Below are 20086 nucleotides of genomic sequence, written 5' to 3'. Positions count from 1 at the left end.
ATTATGTGAAGAAAACTTAAAAGTACAACAAATTTGTCCTTGGACCAAAGTCTAAATTAAATACCCGGAAATGTTTACATCAACTACTTTGTCGTAGACAGGGTCTAATCCACATTTATGAATGTGTAATTACCATTAAATATCACATAACTTAATTAACGCTTTACTATAACATTTCTGGTCTACTCAAGCCAAGTCAAAAGACTCTTCAGAGCTCTTAGAATTGTTGCAACAATATAGACAGTGAATGTGAAACATTTAGCTCGTGATCTAACAGCTGCCACATAAACACAGTATATAGCAGTCACCCATCAAGATTTTGTAATCTCACATGTTACCAAACCACAAACTGATTCGGCACAGATGTCAAGCTTGTGTTCTAGAGGTAAAATAAATTCAAAATCCAAACTACGATTGAAACAATCACCTGAGCCCATCCAAAGACACGCACACAGACTGCACCACAGTGTCCATCTGCCAAAATCTGTTAATCTGTCAGCGATACCGATTTAGCCAAAACATTGCAGACAAACCACAAATACTACAGGATTTGAATTATATTAGCCAGACAACCACAACATTTCCAATCAATGCTGTGAATTAAAAATATATTTCTCATTCCGTCTCTTCTGTCAGTCTGTTTTTTTTCATTCAATTTGAAATGTTTTTAAAATATATTGTTCCAATTACAAAGGTGTAAAACTGTGTTGAAATGGAATGACCTGTAGATGGCAGCACAAAACTGTATTGAAACTGTAGAAACCCAGAAAACAAAATTGACTAAACTGTAAAAAAATAAATCATGTCTTATTTATACATTGAATGTTTTACTAGATAAGTCACATTTAAAAAGGTTGCTGAAGGAAATATTTTAACAGCTATCGAAGAGCATGAATTGAATATTTATGTTAATACAATACTTTATCAAAATTCTCGGCACTCACATCAAATAACACACTAAAATGGAAACAGTGAATTTGTAAACAGATATTGGCCAACACAGCAAGACAACCATCAGACCAACCATATAAAAATCCTGTCCTACCTGTACTTGTGTAAATGTGCAAAGCAGAGTGTTGTGCACCTTACCCATGACTCGGGCGTGAACTTTGACCTTGACACACGCGTCCTGGTTGGTCTCACTGAGCAGCAGCACCTCTTCACACAGCACGCCTTCCTGCTGCGCCATGTACTCGCAGGTCACCCTCAGCCCACCTGTCCCACGCACAAAACAACAACCCTGAGTGCGACATGGTTTATTATTGAACTGTGTGACCTGGAACGTAATGAATCAAAGAACGTTAGATCAACAGTGAGACATGTGAGTACAGCTGACTGATGAGCAAATAGCCTTTTAATAAATGCAAGGGTCTCAATGGGGGATATTAAGAGTGACTGAGGCCAGACAGTCAATAACAGTCTAGTCTAACAGTTTAGTCCAAGATTGGATGAAAGTCAACAGTGATTTCAGCATTGGAGGATTGATTCAGCTAATAAAAAGGTAATATACAGACTAAGCAGGGAGAAGAGTTGGTTTTAAAGAGTTAAGGAGAACATACACACACACACACACACACACACACACATGCACGCACGCACGCCCGCATACACACACACACACACACACACACACGCATACACATGTCCCACAATCCCAAATTCAGTGTTTTACAGTAGTTTTATTATATAAAAGCTAGAAATGTTTTACGGTGCTTTTGATTTTGTAAACCCAGATTCGTTGTTTAACCCTTTGTTGATTACAATGCTTTCATTTCCCAATATCCAAATGTATTGTTTTACAGTGATTTTATTATGAAAAAAACAAAAACCCTAATTTGTTTTTTTTTAAAGTGCTTGTATTTCACAAATGCCAAATGTGTTGCTTTACAGTGCTTTCATTTCCCAAAATCCAAAACATAAAGAGCATCAGGATATGAAGACTGACAAGAGAACTCAAAAGGAAAGTGACATTGCAAAAATATAGTACCAGGCCACTGGAGATGAATATAGGACACGTTTGAGACTACAGACTGATTAGGTCCCACATCAATGGCCTGATTCAGTTAAAACTATTCGCTTCATGTTGAAATGGAGGATGAATATACATTTGCCAAAAAAAGGCTGTTCTAAGAACAGCATATGACCTAGAGACTGTAGACCAGCGGTCCCCAAACTACGGCCCGCGGGCCGGGGCCGCACCCGGCCCGTCAAGCTTGTCCAAGTTATATTAAAAAAAAAAATGGGGATTTTTTTTTTTTTTTTAGCAAATGTCTGAGTCAAACTCATGATACTGTGGCTGGCCGTTCACTTTACCTTTCGCCTGTAATGCCCACATTTCCCCAAGAGATGACACTGTTCCCTGCGCACCGCTCGCACATGGGATCTATGGCGCGAAGAAAATAAAATTTACCACAAACGGCCACCGGGGCCAATCAAGCAGGAAGCACAAGTGTTTGACACACTGTAGAAGACTCTTGTGGACAGTAGAAGCACTGTCTAGGGGACACGTTGTGTTCTCTACATTTTTAGTTTCAAAACGCTGTGTGTTTTATTACAATCAGAATCATATTCACTGAGACATTAGTCTTATTAGTCCCGCAGCGCGGACCGCGGCCCGAGGCGCAGCGCGGACCGCGGATCTGGGCGCAGCGCGGACCGCGGACCGGGGCGCAGCGCGGACCGCGGGCACGTTCAATAGACACTGGTGTGTCACTATTGTGTAAATGAGACTTTCTTGGCCAGACCTGACTCACGAGTCAAAAGACACATGTGCATCATTACTCTGGACCATATTTCTGTGTAAATATCTCATGTCACAACGTAACACTCACTCGATGAGTACGAGCTCAGGAGCAGATGATCCTGATGTGAAGACACAGGTAAATCAGCTCACAGAGTCTTCAAGGACAGAGGGGACACTAGAGACAGCTGTGATTTGTTCTAAAGCGGGTCTAAAGCAGGACTAAAGCGGACCGCGGGGTGCGCCGCGTGCACCACGAGACCCCCGGTTAAAAAGACGCATCACTACTGCGTTTATGTATGTGTAAATAACTCATGTTACAACGTGGGCACCTGCAGTCTAAGACAGGTGCGGCCCTGTTAGTTTATGAATAATATCATCCAGAAATGGTCTTGAAGTGGCATATTTTGGAGCAGCTGATGAGCATAAAGTCACAGCAAGAAGCAAACGAAGCATCGACCTGGACAACGTGTCCAACCACTGGAGAAGTGAGAAGGACAGAAGAGCAAAAATGTAACATTCAAGTCAAAATGTTTGCATATTCTGGTGACATTTATTAAGATTTTTTATTCATGGATATTAATCATTCCATGCTGTTACTACTAGATAATTTATGGGTAGAAGAAATGCTAATGAAAAAACGGTCCAACACTCTTAAACTTAACAACTTTAATGTTTCACTGAACGAAACAAAACCTCCGGAGGAAGTACAGAAGATGCTGGTCTTGTTTGGCTCGACCTGCATATGTGAGACATTCAGTGTCATGAACAAGAACAAAGCCCGTCACAGATCCAGCTTCACTGACCAACACCAAAGGATCGATCCTGAGAATTGCCACAACAAAACTTACACCAGACTTTGATGCAAAACAGGGGGATCAACAACACTGTTCCCACTGAAATTGAAGGTCAATTTTCCTGCTGTGTTTATTCAACTGAAATGTAATCAAAATAATCATTATTTAATGCATTTGAAAACCAATTAGCCTTGCATTTGTTGCTTTGTTACAAGTTACAGGTCAAATCTTGCGTGTAATTTATATAAAATACTTTTATACATAAAAGTATTTTCTATTTCCCACGTTGTATGATAATAAAATGTAGGGGAATGGAGATGGACATTCCACGGCCAGATAACAGAAAATCTCTTTGAACATTGGAGGGTTTTCGTTCTCCCTCTCGCCCTCACCGCAGGGAGCCGCTGTGACTTTTGTGATAACAGACCTTCTCCCCACAGTCTTACAGGAGGACGCCCCGATGAAAACTATGTTTTATGTGATTATGCCATGAATGTTTGTCCGAATCAACTCCCTACACCGCATGTTTCACCTTGTGTTACGTCTTTTTCCACTGTTTAAGGTTCTATATTCCCAATGCTTTAACTCGAGTGCCCATCACAGGTGAAAGAAGATGTAAAATGTGTCTACCTCAAGAAATAATGTGCACAAACTGACGAAAGTGTAAATGTTAAAACAGGGTTCAATGTTGTTGTTGTTGTTTTATGGCGGTTGGCATCCGAGTGTTGCATTACCGCCAGACTTTATTCCTTAGACTGTTGTTGCTGTTGTTATTGTTTTATGGCAGTCGACAGCCGAGTGTCGCATTACCGCCAGACTTTATTCCCCAGACTTTGTCGTAGTCCTAAAAGTTGTTCTTCCAGTGCTTTGACTTCCAGTGCTTTGACAAAGCCCAAGAGGTCATGAGACGCCTTTGTCATTGTATCCTATAGAAGTTCTTCCTCCCCTCAGACTTTGTCGTAGTCCTTAAAAATTCTTATTCCATTGCTTTGGAAGTACAAAGCCCATGAGGTCATGGGACGTCTTTGTTGTTTTACAAAGCCCATGAGGTCATGGGACGTCTTTGTTGTTTTATCCTTTAGAAGTCCTTCTTCCATCACTTTGGCGTTTCTAGGCCCATGAAGTCAAAGCGCGTTAGAACATCCTCTTGCTCCTCATCCTCGGCTCAGTCTCCAACACCCCCCAACTCTATAAACGTTTATCCAGCCCTGTGCTATATAAGTAAGCAACCACAGCCTGACACAAACCCTGTGACTGGATCGCCAGAACGTTCCGCAGATTGAACTCCCGCCCATTATTCCGAAACCACAAGGCCAACCTGGCCCTTTCTCTATCATAAGCCTCACAGCAAATCAGCACATGCTCGACAGTCTCTGGCACCCGACAGCGACCACACAGACCGGTCGGATGTTTGCCTATCCTACTCAGTGACCAATTGAGTCCAGCATGGCCAATCCTTATGCGGGCGAAGGTCCTTTCCTCCCACGCGTTCCTGCCCATAGACCTGCAAGGACCCACACTACCCTGTATGTGATAGAGATGCCGTCCAGTAACACTTTTTGCCATTATTATTTACGTTACTTCAGTTTTATTTTCTCGGCCAGGAAAATGTTAAAGCAGGAAGTCTTTGCAGTAGCGTCCGCCCCTTTCGCTCCCAGCATGCCCTGCGGGCGAGGTAACAAAAGGATGCCCCGAGCTAGAAGCTCTCTCTTCTCTCTTCCTCCCTTTTGTGTTCAAGCCTTTATCTTTCTCTTGGAAGCCGTCTCCACGGACAAGCCTTTCACCTTTTTCCTTTGTCTCAACAAAAATCCGTCCGTCACGTGGTCGACAAGGCCATGCCAGCCCTGGACTCTGAAACCACCTGAAACCGCCTGAAACCACCTGGAACTAAGCTTAAGCGCTAAACCGGACAGAGACTTTCTTTGCTACTTCGCTTCTCTTATTTTTGAAGTAATCTACGCCGTTTACGTGGATCAGCGCTACGTTCTCATCTGAGTAAAGGCCGCGTGAGGAGCTAACGCGCCGCTAAAGCGTTCTACCGCTAAGGAACTCCCGGACGTCGCCACCGTTGCCACCCCACGCCAAGGACATCACAGCACGCCACTGCCTTCGCCGCCACACCGCTCCACGCAACGCCTCGCTCCACCACCGCCGCCCCGCTTCACGGACCTCGCGGCACACCACTGCCTTCGCCGGCACACCGCTAAACGCGACGCCTCGCCACGGATCTCGTCCGCGGACAAGCCGGACCGAGTCTCTACAAAATCGTAAGCCGAGTTCAGTGTGCGGTTCTTTTGTGGCGTGATTTGGGTAGAGCTCAGCTGTTACTCCTCCCTTTAGCTTCTCACTTTCCCTCTTTTTTTTATATAGATTAGCATAGACACGTTTGCTTATCAAAGGCAAAACCCTGGTTTAACATTATCTGCATGAAATCTGCTGTTAAATCCGATATAACATCACCTGTGATTTACTTGTGTGCATTTCTGCTCCGGTGTTTTTGATTGCCCTTTGGATAAATAAACTACACGAAAGAGTTATTGACTATTGTTTGTTTGATTAGACTATGTGCAAGTCCCTGAATCGTGAAACACTCTTCAGACTTTTTAACGAGCGTGATTAAGGACCGTATCTTAGCTCTTTGGGTTCTACCCTGGTGCCCCGTCTTGTCTCGTTTCTGTTAAGAAATCTTCATTAATCATGAACTGAATACCTGTAGTTTGAGACCCTACAACAATAATGTACATCTAATTGACTATTATTAAAGATGCATTTGTTGACCTAAAATACTCCAGATTACAGGAATACAATTGTAAAAAAGACAAAATTGGAAACGCTTCACGAGTTTGCGTGTCATCCTTGCGCCAGGGGCCATGCTAATCTTCTCTGTATCGTTCCAAATTTAATATATGTGTTAGCGGACTAACACAATTTCATCCAGTCGCTGTCTCACTTATATAGGGCTGCTGCGGCACACTGGCCTCAGCCATGGTTGGTAGAACAGATGCATGCTGTGTAGTAGAACAGATGCATGTTGGGTAGTAGAACAGACGTATGCTAGATAACGTGGGTTGGTCTTTCAGATGGTAATAAGCTCTGAGGGAAGCTTCTGTTTGATACATATAGTAAATAAACAGCAGAACCGTCTTCACCCATTAGCTAAAACTGTACCAATTTTCATTACACACAAAAAAATTTATTGAAATTGAATATTATGATACAGTGCTCACTGGTAACACACTTAAATTCAAAATATCGATATGGCGATATATCGTCACAGACTCATTGATACGGAGTCCCAGCATCGTTTTTTAAAATTTCAAAATAAATATATTATTTATTTTTGTGTGATTATTGTGGTTCATAGGCTTTAAACATGGTGAAATAGTACTTTTGATCTGCTGTTTGTGCTGCTCCTCTCAGTCGAGGTGAGAAGGAGCTGTGGACCTGATCAGAAGCTGATCTGTGCAGAAGATGCTGCTGCAGCATGTTCAGGCCAGGCCAATTGTTTGGCAAAAAACATACAATACTTTACTAGAATGTGTTCCATATATTTCAATTTGGATCAGTTGGTTGGATGTATGAAGTTATTAGAGCAGAATGGATTTATAAATAAGTGACTTGTGGATAAACATGAAGTTTCATAAATTTTCTTATCCAGAGTAAAAAAAATGACCCATTTGGTAAATTTTGGTAAAGACCTTTTTTTCCAAAAAGTATCCACACAGTCACGCCTATTGGAATTGATCTACGGAGCTCATATTTCACTCCCTAATGCGTTTTTATGATCTGATTGGAAATAAATACCCATGTAACAAATCTACTCTATAGCGCCCCCTACCCATTGTGTGAAAAACTCAACATTGTCTGATTTGTTTGAAACTCATGGATTATATTCTCCTCGAGACGCCATGAAAAAAGTGCATTACAGATAGTGTAATTTCACAATTGGCCCGTAGGGGCGCAATGAATGCCTTCACTTGTCGTCATAAGGCGCTGGTACAGCTGGCAGCCCGGTGTAAACGCTCTCTTCTTTCTCACACTTATTGTGCTTTATCTCCTATATTTTGTAAATATAGTTAGTATATTTTTTCTATTTTACTGCACGATAGGGACACGCGCTGGAATAGTTTTTTAATTCAACTGTTTTTGACTTTTTTCGGCTGGATTTGAGCGTTTTTCGTTGTGTTGTTGTGACGTGAGCTAGCTCCGAGCGAGCCCACCAGCCCCCCCCCCCGCGCCCTCCGGCCGCGCTAAAGTACGGCGTGTCGTCGGTACACGTTTATATGAAAGAGGAACTTCACGAACGATCGGGACACGCACTGGAATCGCTTTAAATTAACTTGTTTTGACTTTATTCGGCTGGATTGAGTGTTTTCGTCGTTGCGATGTGTCTTGGCTCTGAGTCCCCCGGCTCCGGCCTCGCCCCCCGGCCGGCGCCGTACCGCATTTACACAAAGGAGGAACTCATGAAACTGCGGAGGACAGTCGTCTTACCCGGAGATCGTCATGTTATCCAGGCGGACATCCTAAGGAAAACGCAACGAAGCAGACTGGCTGGACGTAAACTCCGAGAGAAGAGAGGAGAAAACAGGAAGTCGGTTACCGCCGTAGTCATGGGTAACGTGAGGTCCCTTCAAAATAAAATGACGGAAATAGCGAGCCTCATGCGGTCCCAGAGGATTTATAGGGACAGCAGCGTCTTGATTTTCACAGAGACCTGGTTAACAGCAGAAATGCCAGACTCTATTGTAGGTTTGGACAATTTTCATCTGCTGCGGGCGGACAGAACGAGAGAATGCGGGAAGAAAAGAGGTGGAGGTCTGGCGGTGTATGTGAACACGAGCTGGTCCAAACCCGAACACTGCACAGTGAGGGAGCAGCTATGTAACAAGGATATTGAACTATTGGCTATTGGCATGAGGCCATATTATCTGCCCCGGGAGTTCTCACATGTGATTTTGATCGCAGTCTATGTGGCCCCGTCTGCCAATGCTGAAAATGCTTGTGAAGCACTGCTCTCCTGCACTTGTAGGCTGCAAACACAGCATCCACAGGCTCTCTTCCTCGTCTCTGGTGACTTTAACCACGCTTCTCCCTCTTCTGTTCTACCAACATACACCCAGTATGTTACCTGCCCCACCAGAGAGAATAGAACATTGGACTTGTTTTTTGCCAACACCAAGGAGGCTTATTCCTCTTCCCCCCTCCCTCCCCTGGGCAGCTCGGACCACAACCTTGTACATCTGAGGCCTGTGTATGAACCCATCGTGCGCAGGCAGCCTGTGGTGTCCCGTGAGGTGAGGATGTGGTCTGCTGAGAACGAGGAGGCTCTGAGGGACTGCTTCAGCACCACTGTCTGGACTGAGCTTTATGACCCACATGGGGAGGACATCAACACCATCACAGAGTGCATCACGGACTACATCAACTTCTGTTTTGAGAACATTGTTCCCTCCCGGACAGTGCGGTGTTTTCCAAACAACAAACCATGGATTAACCGTGAACTGAAGGCTCTGGTGAAGGAGAAGAAGAGAGCCTTCAGGTCAGGGAACAAGGAGGAGCTGAGGACTGTGCAGAAGGAGCTGCACAGCTGAGGCCGGCTACAAGAGGAGGATGGAGGAGCAGCTGCAGCAAAAGAACATTCAGGAAGTGTGGAGGAGCCTGAAAACCATCTCGGGCTTCAAAATCCCCCCTGCCCAGACAGAGGGGGATCTACAGTGGGTGAATGATTTAAATGCTCACTTCTTGAGGTTTGATCGGTCACCCGCCCCTCCCCCTGCACAGCTGCATGCTCCCTCTTCCACAGCTGGACAATGCCCTGCATCTGTTCCTCTTCGCTTATCTGCCCCGGACCATCAGCTCCCCACTTTGCCTGGACTCACCCATCCCCCCAGCACACGGTCCCCCTGCCAACCACTGACTGTCACAGCAGCACAGGTGAGGAGTGAGCTGAAGAGGATTAAAGTGAGGAAGGCAGCAGGACCTGACGGCATCAGCCCCAGGCTCCTTAAGTCCTGCGCAGATGAACTGTGTGGAGTTATGGAGCATGTCTTCAACATGAGCCTGAAGCTGAGGGTGGTACCACAGGTCTGGAAGACCTCCTGTCTGGTACCTGTGCCTAAGACACCGCGCCCCAAAGACCTCAACAGCTTCAGGCCAGTGGCTCTCACGTCCCACCTGATGAAGACACTGGAGCGGCTAGTCCTGGACCACCTCCGCTCCACCGTGAGCTCAGCCATGGACCCGCTGCAGTTTGCATATCGGTCTGGCATCGGAGTGGAGGACGCCGTCATCTCCCTGCTGCACCGCTCTCTCTCTCACCTGGAAAAGCCTGGCAGCTCTGTGAGGATTCTGTTCTTCGATCTTTCCAGCGCCTTCAACACCATCCAGCCGCTGCTCCTGAGGGACAAGCTGGAGACGGCTGGTGTGGAGTATGACCTGGCAGAGTGGATCCTGGACTACCTCACAGACCGACCCCAGTTTGTGAGAGCCCGGAACTGTGTGTCTGACACTCGGACCTGCAGTGTGGGGGCGCCCCAGGGCACTGTCCTCGCGCCCTTTCTCTTCACCCTTTACACTGCAGACTTCAGACATGGACACGGACAGCTGTGTCCTGCAGAAGTTCTGACGACTCTGCAATCATCGGACTCATCACGGACGACGATGACGCGGAGTACAGAGGACTGGCGCAGGACTTTGTGGACTGGTGTCAGCGGAACCACCTCCTCATCAACGCGGGGAAGACCAAGGAGATGGTGGTGGATTTCCGCAGACGCCACCCCACTGCCCCCTCGCCAGTGAACATCCAGGGACGGGACATTGAGAGAGTGGACTCATACAAGTACCTGGGTGTTCATCTGAACCACAAACTGGACTGGACTCATAACACAGACGCACTGTACAGGAAGAGCTAGAGTCGGCTCTACCTCCTGAGGAGACTCAGGTCTTTTGGAGTGACAGGGCCACTCCTGAAGACCTTCTACGACTCTGTGGTGGCATCAGCCCTCCTGTACGGTGTGGCCTGCTGGAGCAGCAGCATCACAGAGAGGGAGAGGAAGAGGCTGGACAGAGTCATCAAGAAGTCCAGCTCCGTCCTGGGCTGCGCTCTGGACTCGGTGCAGGAGGTGGGGGACAGGAGGGTCCTGGCTAGATTCACATCTATGCTGGACCATGAGTGTCACCCCCTGCAGGACACTCTGTCCGCTCTGGAGAGCAGCTTCAGTGAGACTGATCCACCCTCGCTGTGTGAAGGAAAGGTTCCGTAGGTCTTTCCTTCTTGCTGCTGTCAGACTTTATAACAAACACTGTTAGTCCTGAACACTCGCAATACTGACCTAACCTAATACTGATGTGCAATTCTGTCATATGTGCAATTGCTGTTGAAATTCATGTGCAATTCATGTGAAATTCATGTGCAATTTATGTGCTGTCGTGACACATATTCATGTGCAATTACTGTCGTGATCACATGCAATGGTATTTATGTATTTATTTATTTGTCTATGGGAGTTTTTATTTATTTATAGGAGATCTTCTACTGAAAGTGTTTTTCAGACTTCCTATAAGTGATCTGTTCTTCTGTATCTACCTCTGTATCTACCTGCGTTGCACCAATGAAATTTCCCCATGTGGGACAATAAAGGAATATCTTATCTTACTTCCTCTTTTTATTTTGATGGGACATTTCCTCTCGTGCCGCAGTCTTAGCATTAGAATTATTCTTCTTTAGGCTTTATTCTTCTTTAGGCTTTATTCTTCTTTAGGCTTTATTCTTCTTTAGGCTTTATTCTTCTTTAGGCTTTATTCTTCTTTAGGCTTTATTCTTCTTTAGACTTTATTCTTCTTTAGACTTTATTCTTCTTTAGACTTTATTCTTCTTTAGACTTTATTCTTCTTTAGACTTTATTCTTCTTTAGACTCTATTCTTTAGACTCTATTCTTTAGACTCTATTCTTTAGACTCTATTCTTTAGACTCTATTCTTTAGACTCTATTCTTTAGACTCTATTCTTTAGACTCTATTCTTTAGACTCTATTCTTTAGACTCTATTCTTTAGACTTTATTCTTTCTTCCACAACGTGGGTATTTTTGACACCCTGAACATCAATGAAAAGTCGCGGGCCCCGAGGCTCTCCCTCTTTCTCCCTGCTCGGGTCTGGACGGGCGGGAAAGCGGTCGCACGGGAAGAAGGTCCCACGGGGAGGTGAGAGCCATCATCGCCGCTACCGCGATTTTCATTTTTTTTAATTGAAAGAATAAACACAGACCAATCAAACTTTTGTGCAAATAAAGATAGTCCAGTAACATTATCAAACAAGAAAAAAAAAGAGAAAGTATGTTTTGATGTTAAAAGTATTTTCTATTTCCCACTTTGTATGATAATATAATAATGTACGTCTAATTTTTTATTTTTTTTAATCTTTATTATTTTTTCCCCTCCATCCCTTGTTGGGAAATGGGACATTTTGTCTACAGGAGTTTTTGTTTATAAGAGTTCTTCTATTGAGAGTGTTTTTCAAACTTCCCATAAGTGATCTGTTCTTTTCCTCTGTATCTACCTCTGTATCTACCTGCGTTGCAACAATGAAATTTCCCCATTTGTGGACAATAAAGGATTATCTTATCTTAATTGACTATTATTAAAGATGCATTTGTTGACCTAAAATACTCCAGATTACAGGAATTTGCTGTAAATTTGCCAATAAAATTGTAAAAAAGGCAATTAGAAACACTTCACGAGTTAGCTTTGTAGATGAATTAAACCTGAGCCACTGCTATAACCACAATGAAGTCATGGTTTGAACGATTATGTGCTGTTGTTGTCTATTCTACGTTAGATACACTTTGTTTTTCAGCACATGTTCTGAATGTTTCCTTTTTCCAGTCGATCTGCTCTTATGTCAAAACCTCAGTTAAATGATAGAAAAGGCCAAATTGGTCAGATCACATGACGTGCTGTAAACACCACGCACTTTCTACGCTCCCGCCCACTTTCTACATGCAGCCAATCACACATCAGTTCAACAAAAATAACCAATGAAACGGGTAAAGAGAATTGAAGCCATTGCTGGATTCGAACCCTTGTGCCCTGAGTCCCAACACCACGCGCTACCTATAGCGGTGATACTACTTAGTGACGTCATGATGCATTTTTAAAATATTCAACGATTCGGGGCTTTTGGACAAAGATCCAGGGCTCAAGCCCCAAAGCCAGGGCCTGGCTCCGCCCATGTTCTTTACTAGGTCATATTTACCTAAAATGTATCGTTTTATCTTGATCTGCATATGTTGTGTTCATATAAATGTTGTCACATGATTGTAATGTGTATCTATTTTTGTATGTTACAGTTTTACAGTCAAAGCTTCAGTAAATGTCAAAAATTGCAAGAGGCTTCCTGGTGTTTATTGGAGCAACTGTTCCCTATCTGTAACGCTAGTTCCTAAACACTAGTGGAGACGGAATACCCAGCCTTAATGTCTTTGTTTATTTATTATTTCCATGATTCCATTAAGTTTTGGGTAGCCAATATTCAAATTTCTTGATGTTGAAAAGACCTATACACCATGTAATAGTATGTTTATGGTGCATGTACCTTTGGAAATAATTAAGGTAAGGAAAATGCAACCCCATATGGGACATATTTACCATCCCATAAAAAAATTCTGGGGAGAGCACTGAATATGATACAAACAGTTCGATAAAAACATACTTGCAGTGATGTCTACAGATGTTGAACATGTACATAACAATACACTCACTTTTTCAGTTCATCCCTCGTCCACAAATCTCTCAAATTCTTCATCTTCAGTGTCCGAGTTTAACAGTTGGGCTGGATGCTGCCGTGTAGATTTCGGCCTTGGTGAACTCTGACCACAGTTGACTGATATTTGAGCCCAGAGTTTTAAGTCCGCATTGTAAGCGTGTCTCTTGCCATAATATAAATCGATCCATAGTCACTTGGCAGGAGCCATTTTGGGGTCCTTAATTCGAGGTCCTTTATTTAGGTGTTCGCGTTGTTCCGGACGTATGATGTAATTCACATTTTGATAGAGCGCCGCGTGTAGCGGTGGACAACTGTTCCCAGAATGCTTTGCATACATGTTGTTGGGACTTCTGGTTCCGGAGTACCGTAAACGTGCTTCTAGACGTGCATCTGAGTCTCTCGTGTCCAGAGTCTTCTTTATACACCGTGTACCACACAAAATTGCTTCGAGGTCAGTAAGCATATAGTAGTCACCTGTGCCACCAGCTACTAGGCTAACAGAGAGAGGTGTTTGGACGCGTGGATTAAGACCCCAATACTCCTGTGTTCGGTGAAGAATCCTTTTATTAGCCCCTGTTACCATTTTCATACACCTGCACATCAACCACGGTCAAAAACTGTATGCCTCCACACTGTCGCCCTGAGGGCAGGATAATTGGGCCTTAAATAGGCAAACCTCCCCACACCCAAGACCCAACAAGCTACAGTGCCACACAGTGGCTGGTGGCGCAAACATGTACAAGGCCTCAATATGGCTCTTACAAAGCACAACCAGAATTAATCCATATATTAAGCACATCAGATAATAAAGCAAGCGCACTGGCAGTTTTTGAGGAAATTAAAGGCTTTAAAGTGCACCTTATAGTGCAGAAAATACAGTACTACAAAAACGGTGAAAGCTACATAACTGGGGAAAATACTAAATCAGACATGCTCAACAGATATCCATTCCAAAAAAAGCATTGTAAGCACACAATTCAGAGATAAAGCAAAAAAAAAAAAAGAACGTTTTTTTTTGTATATATCTCCAAGGCAGTTAGGGGTGGGCGATATGATAAAATAAATTATATTCATTAAGAGGTGACGACGGCCACCGCCTTCTTCTGACGCGTCACTGTCTGTGATTGGCAATAATATAAACTTGGTCTTACCATCGGGCTGCGGTGCGAGGTTTGTGATTCGGAGATGTGGACTGGGAACAGGAGCGGGACAGACGTCTTTCCCCAAAGCTGGAACCTCCGGCAACGTGAAGATGATTTCATATTTGTGCTGCGTCTTTAGGAAACCCACCTGTACATAAATACAATTAGAGTTAAAATAATGCACAAACATACATTCATTACGACGTCTGTCAGGGTAAGAACATCTGTTGTGTGATATATTGTTCCAGAAAATATCACTACAAACGATATTGAAACTACTGTATGCCACTGACACACAATGCGAAAATCCCGGTGAAGCCTATTCCAAATCAACATTAGTATGAGTTATTAAACCCTATACAGATGACATTTTTATCTATAACCACAAAATAACAAAAAGGTTTCTTGCTAGTGTAAAGAAAATGTACACAGAGTAAATAATGGGCCCCAAAAATATAATTCCAGCTTTTATTTGTTGAACAATATGTCGACATGGAAATCATCTTGACAGGCCTAGCATTATTATAATTACGTCACAAGATTATTTCAAAATTAGTATACTGTATTAAATCCATTTTGTTTAGTTTAAAAAAGTATATTTTAGTAAAATTGGATTAGCTAACACATTAAACCACAAATTAAAAACAAATACACCTTATTTGAATTCACATTTATGATGGTTTACAACTTACTTTACTGTGGTGGTGCCAAGTCGGTTGGATAGTTATTTTGGGGATCCCAACCTGAAAAGTTTGGGAACCCCTGCTCTAAGGCACTAATGACGAAGAGATTCAAGTTGAGGGAAAAGCAAGTTTTCATTGCTCTGCCTAAGTCCATCCCATGCCAATAAACTAAGGATTACTTTATAAGCTGCATCAGTATCTCATAAGTACAGTATAAACTATTGGGTTTCTGCCTCTACTTATTGCATGGTTACTTAAGAGCACAGAAATATGACAGAATATAATCACAAGTCTTTTTTCAAATCGCAAAAGGAGGAAGTAGGCATTTAAATCCATCTGACAAATTCCCAGCTCACGCAAACACTTGGGCATGTCGATGTTCACATGTATGCATTTTTGGGCACGCGCTTGGCTTTAGAACCACTTTCTTCATACGGGTGAAGAGAAAAAAGGGCAGATCCCCAGTCAATATGCCTGGGAATGAAAAGATTTATCTAGTTAGCCGATAACTGTGCTTATTCATGTCACAATATAGTCTGATGAACTCAAGAAAATACCAATTGTGGCACTTTTAGAAGCGGTTAGAAAATTAAGTCATTTCAGTTAAAGCTCACTACATTACTACACTTCAAAAGCTAAAACTAAATGTAAAATGTTTAATCTGGCTGTTTATGTCGCGTTAACTTTACCCAGCCATTCGGTATAAATGAGGAATGGAAATGTATAAGACGATGTGTAAGAAAGAAAACAAAGGAGTTCACTGTTGCTTGGTCTGTTCATTGTGAATAATCGTTTAATCGTGATGTTCCGTTTCACAGTAAAGGTTGTGAGATCCTAACTCTGAATGTATGTATAATAGTGTGTAGCATTCTCTGATCCAGGGAGAACTCGGTCAGTCGCTGTAGGGGCTTTGCGCATACATTTCCCCAGTCTCCTCTGTTTTTATCCTTTTCTCCCCGGCTTTGGGTGATTATGTGCTCATGAAATTTCCCTTTGTTAAACCCTTTATGCGACCTCCTTGGTGTCGGTGTTTTCTATTTCTTTCAAATGTATTTTTTACATATGAAAAAAACATGATACCCAAATCAGAACAAGTTTATGTCACTGCATAATCCTTAGTTTGAGGTAAATTTGACCCAGATGCCATTCCATCTTTGCATTTATCCAAGTTGTGACTTTGAAATAATCCAATCAAATCTTAAGGTCAATGTATTTTTGCATTTCCACACCAAAAACCAATCATCTGTCTTCTAGTCTGACCTTTCCATTAATCAACTAGTCAAATATGTTTTTCCTGTTATGCCTTGGAGATTTGTTTTCATAAATTAACCAAACTACGGTAAAAAATATGAAAAATAAAGGCCACTTCATGGAAAACATTTATAAAGTTGTTTTATTTAATCAGAAATGCCTTTACTCGTTTGTGAAAAGGATAGCAGGAGCTTGGAAATCCCCTCTGCTTTAATGTTTGTCCGCTCACTATCATGATCATGATGTCGTCCAATGTGCAGCTCTTCACACGCACTCAGAAAAGTTTCTCCAAAACAATGCCGCTATTCTTTCACTGCACAAGAAAATGCCCATATTTTATAGGGACAAGACAAATTCCAGCATTTTAATCAGAGCTTGAGAGTAAAGCTTTTCATAGTGACATTTGACAAAGAAATACTCTTGTCTGGCCATGATTCATGGACTAAACTCTATATTTCTACCTTTGACATCACAATCGTGGAAATAGTGAAACGGAGTGATCTCGGAGGCACACAGCAATATGGCCTCGTAAACAGGAGTAAACAAGCTTGAATTAAGCAAAATATAGCTCAATGTATGGTTTTGATGAAGGGACAACGTTATAAAGCTAGAAAAGTCCAATTTTACATGAAATGTGTCCTTCAATATTAAAAATATAAAGAGTATTGGCAATTCTGGAGATTATTTATTGACTGAAAATGTAAAAATTAGGATACCAGTCACGACAAAGTAGAAGATTTTCAGACAGTGATGGTCAAATTGTTTAATCCCAACAAAATATCCAGTAGGAGTTGTCCATGTATCACCATTTTAATCGCCCTGAACGTTTAAAATTGTTAGTGTAACTTTTTGACATGATGATTTGTTAGTTCAACCTTCTCATTCACATCGATTCCCCCAAAGCCCCTCTGTTGCATGAACACCTGCTTAATACGAAGGCTAGCTGTGACATAAACAGAAAACGTGTCGTGTCTGTCGCCTCGCCACTTTTTAAAGACCTGAAAAATCTGTGTCGATTTAGAAAGCAGACAATCAATACGTTTCATTAACAACAATCGTTTTCCTATTCTCACTTATGTTTTGCCACAAAAACCATTTGGCGTCACCTTGTCATCTTTGATTGCGACGAATCATCCTCAACGTAGGGCTGAACCGGCAAACAGACCAGAATTAATCCAGGACATTTGTTGGACAACTAAAAGACGGCTCCATGACTAAACTAGAGATGCACTTTTACAGTAATGATGCCAAAAACAGATTTTTGGAATATATTCGATACCAACCAATTTCATTGCAGCAACTTTCATTAAAATATTCTTTAAAAAACTGAGAAAACTGGTTAAAAAAATGCTAAAACAATAGTTATTTTCAACAGTGCCCAATACATGATTCAAGACATGTCTTCTAGATACTAGCGTTAGTTTTTCTACTCAAATATATATCTTACGCTGTAAAGATTTTTTTTTTACTTTTCTATTAGCCCAGTGATACACATTTGGGGATTTTAAGATGCAAAGTACTAATTTAAAAGTACTCTGACATTTTATATAGTGATGAATGTATTTAGTGACCCAGGAGAATCCAGTTTACCTCAATGGTTTTGGCTTATGCATACTGTATGTGGATGTATACGCAACGTTCAAGAGCTCTGAGATTGTCTATAATTAAATATTCTTACATGTAAAACCATTTCCTAAGTTTGTGTTTCAAATGGAAATCTTACACCCCCCTTTAAAACCCTTATCTCAACCCCCTTTAAAAACGTGTTTCTATAGCAACCATAGCTCCTGTCCATCGATATGCTGAACCGGTTAAACTTGCGTTTCAGGACTTCTGAGAAACGCACAGTGCAAACTATTAAAGTCACAAGTTTAGTCACAATGTTTGAAACATTTTAGCATTGAAATAAATATTCTTACTGTCAACTTTGCTCATAGGCTAAAACCACTTAAGATATTGTTGCCTGGCTTTCTTTAAGCTCATTTTTGTTACAGTACACTAGACAGGGAGGCAGCTATTCTGTTCAACTCATTGTAGGAAATGCTTAACAGTCAAAGCAAAAACTCACAGGAAAAATAAAGAAATGTTCTAAAATGTGTGGTCAGCTAGATCAGCAATTCATGACAAAAATGGGCAATGATACAAAAATAAAACTACATCTTGTCTATCTAAGGGTGCGTTGACACTTGCAACACCCTCAGAATCTTTTGGGAGCCTGGCCACACTGTTTTTTTAATTTATTTTTTAAAATGTGCTGTATCTGATTTTTAGTCTCAAAAACATGAAAAACAGAACTACGTACTTCATTCTAAACAGTTCGCAGCAGTCCAACAAACACATTCTTGGCATCTTAATTATTAACCGCGATGAGTTTATAAGTGACTTACCCAACTTTCCAAAACCAGAGACGCCACGATAAATGCTACCAACAACTAACCAGCCAACTGTGTCAGCGTTATCGCAATCCAGTCGAAATCGCAATTTCATTAGTTGCTTGAAGACAATCAAAAAACAGCAATAATTTAACTTTTAGATTATTTCTTCAACAAACAGCAAAATATCCAGTCTTACGATGTAAAAGACCTGCTAAATCCTGTAGTTTAAACATCTACAAGCATGTTTTTCTGTAATGCTTAGGAGTTCATGTCCATCTTTTCTCAAATGCTCTGCCTCTGAGCGTGTTTCAAATGTGAACACTTCAAATTCTACAATTAAAATGTCGCAATGTTTATCACAAAAAGTATTTTTCTAAAAATCGGTCAGCCCCAGTCAGCGTTACAGTACTTCCCGCTTTACAATTCGATGCAGACAGCACACAGCAGTCTTACTTTGACCCCCAAGAGCTGCTTTTACAATGCATAGATGCTGGGGTAAAACACATTCACTTTATGACAAAAAACAAAACAAAAAAAAAGGATCAGATGACGTCAAATAATAAGAAATACTCATTGCTTCTCTCGCCAGTGAAACCCACTCCAAGCGAATATCAAGATGCAATACTTTCAAATAAAAAACACATTGAACTTGAAATGTACTTTATTTCACAACACAACAGTGTATTTTATAGTTTTATCCGGCTGTTAATGGAACAACGACACAGGAATCAGATCAAGCAACGGTTCAAAGCCAGACCAACTAGAGCGTTGTAATTGGTCAGACAATAAAGCAGCTGCTATTGTCAACTTCCTAAAGGCACTGATGCTTAAGGCTTATTTTATATTCTGAACTCAAACGCTGGAGGCTAATGGAGACTGCTCAGGGAACTACTAATCATCGCTTTGAGCTTTCATTGCCCATTATCATAAATTAGATAGGTGCGATATGGAGATACTGATTCGAAGATCGTTACCGCAGCGATGCCGAGCGAGTAACTGGATACAATGACTCGGTATTGTATTAATCCATAATAACTTAGTGCAAAACGCAGGACAACCGGAATACCAGTTTAATTATGATTAGCCTTTAGCTCTTGAGTACCTTTAGTTTAGCATCTCATTGGATACTTCCTAAATAGTTTAACGCTATATTTCAGGATTTTTGCGGATATTTGAAAACCAATGACTGTTTGTTATTCTTGAATCACTGCACATGTGCTGTACTCCAGATCAGATCAAGAGAATAAGACATCGATCTTCTGTATGGACATCAGTGTTTTCTCTGGCTCCATAGCTTTGGCGTGGCGGTGTTGCTAGGAGAATTTCACGTGACA

The 20086-nt window shown here is 41.9% G+C and overlaps 1 protein-coding gene and 1 non-coding gene across 2 annotated transcripts in view; both read right to left on the bottom strand.

Annotated features, from left to right (window-relative positions):
* Positions 1-20086, bottom strand: part of adissp (adipose secreted signaling protein) — a 49926-nt gene that overhangs the window by 16421 nt on the left and 13419 nt on the right. Inside the window, exons 4-5 of the mRNA XM_072459214.1 lie at positions 14453-14591; positions 1090-1215 (exon numbers count right to left, since the gene is read on the bottom strand). Coding sequence (XP_072315315.1) covers positions 1090-1215; positions 14453-14591 — 265 coding nt within the window. The remainder of the gene's footprint in view (positions 1-1089; positions 1216-14452; positions 14592-20086) is intronic.
* On the bottom strand, positions 6357-6463 carry LOC140372308 (U6 spliceosomal RNA). The gene has a single exon (XR_011928638.1). It is a non-coding gene; the product is annotated as a U6 spliceosomal RNA (small nuclear RNA).

This window comes from Eucyclogobius newberryi, unplaced genomic scaffold, assembly GCF_026437365.1.
Source record: "Eucyclogobius newberryi isolate DKJ021-1_F unplaced genomic scaffold, fEucNew1.0.hap1 SCAF_22, whole genome shotgun sequence".
Taxonomy (NCBI): domain Eukaryota; kingdom Metazoa; phylum Chordata; class Actinopteri; order Gobiiformes; family Gobiidae; genus Eucyclogobius; species Eucyclogobius newberryi.
This window is presented reverse-complemented; position numbering and strand designations above follow the sequence as displayed.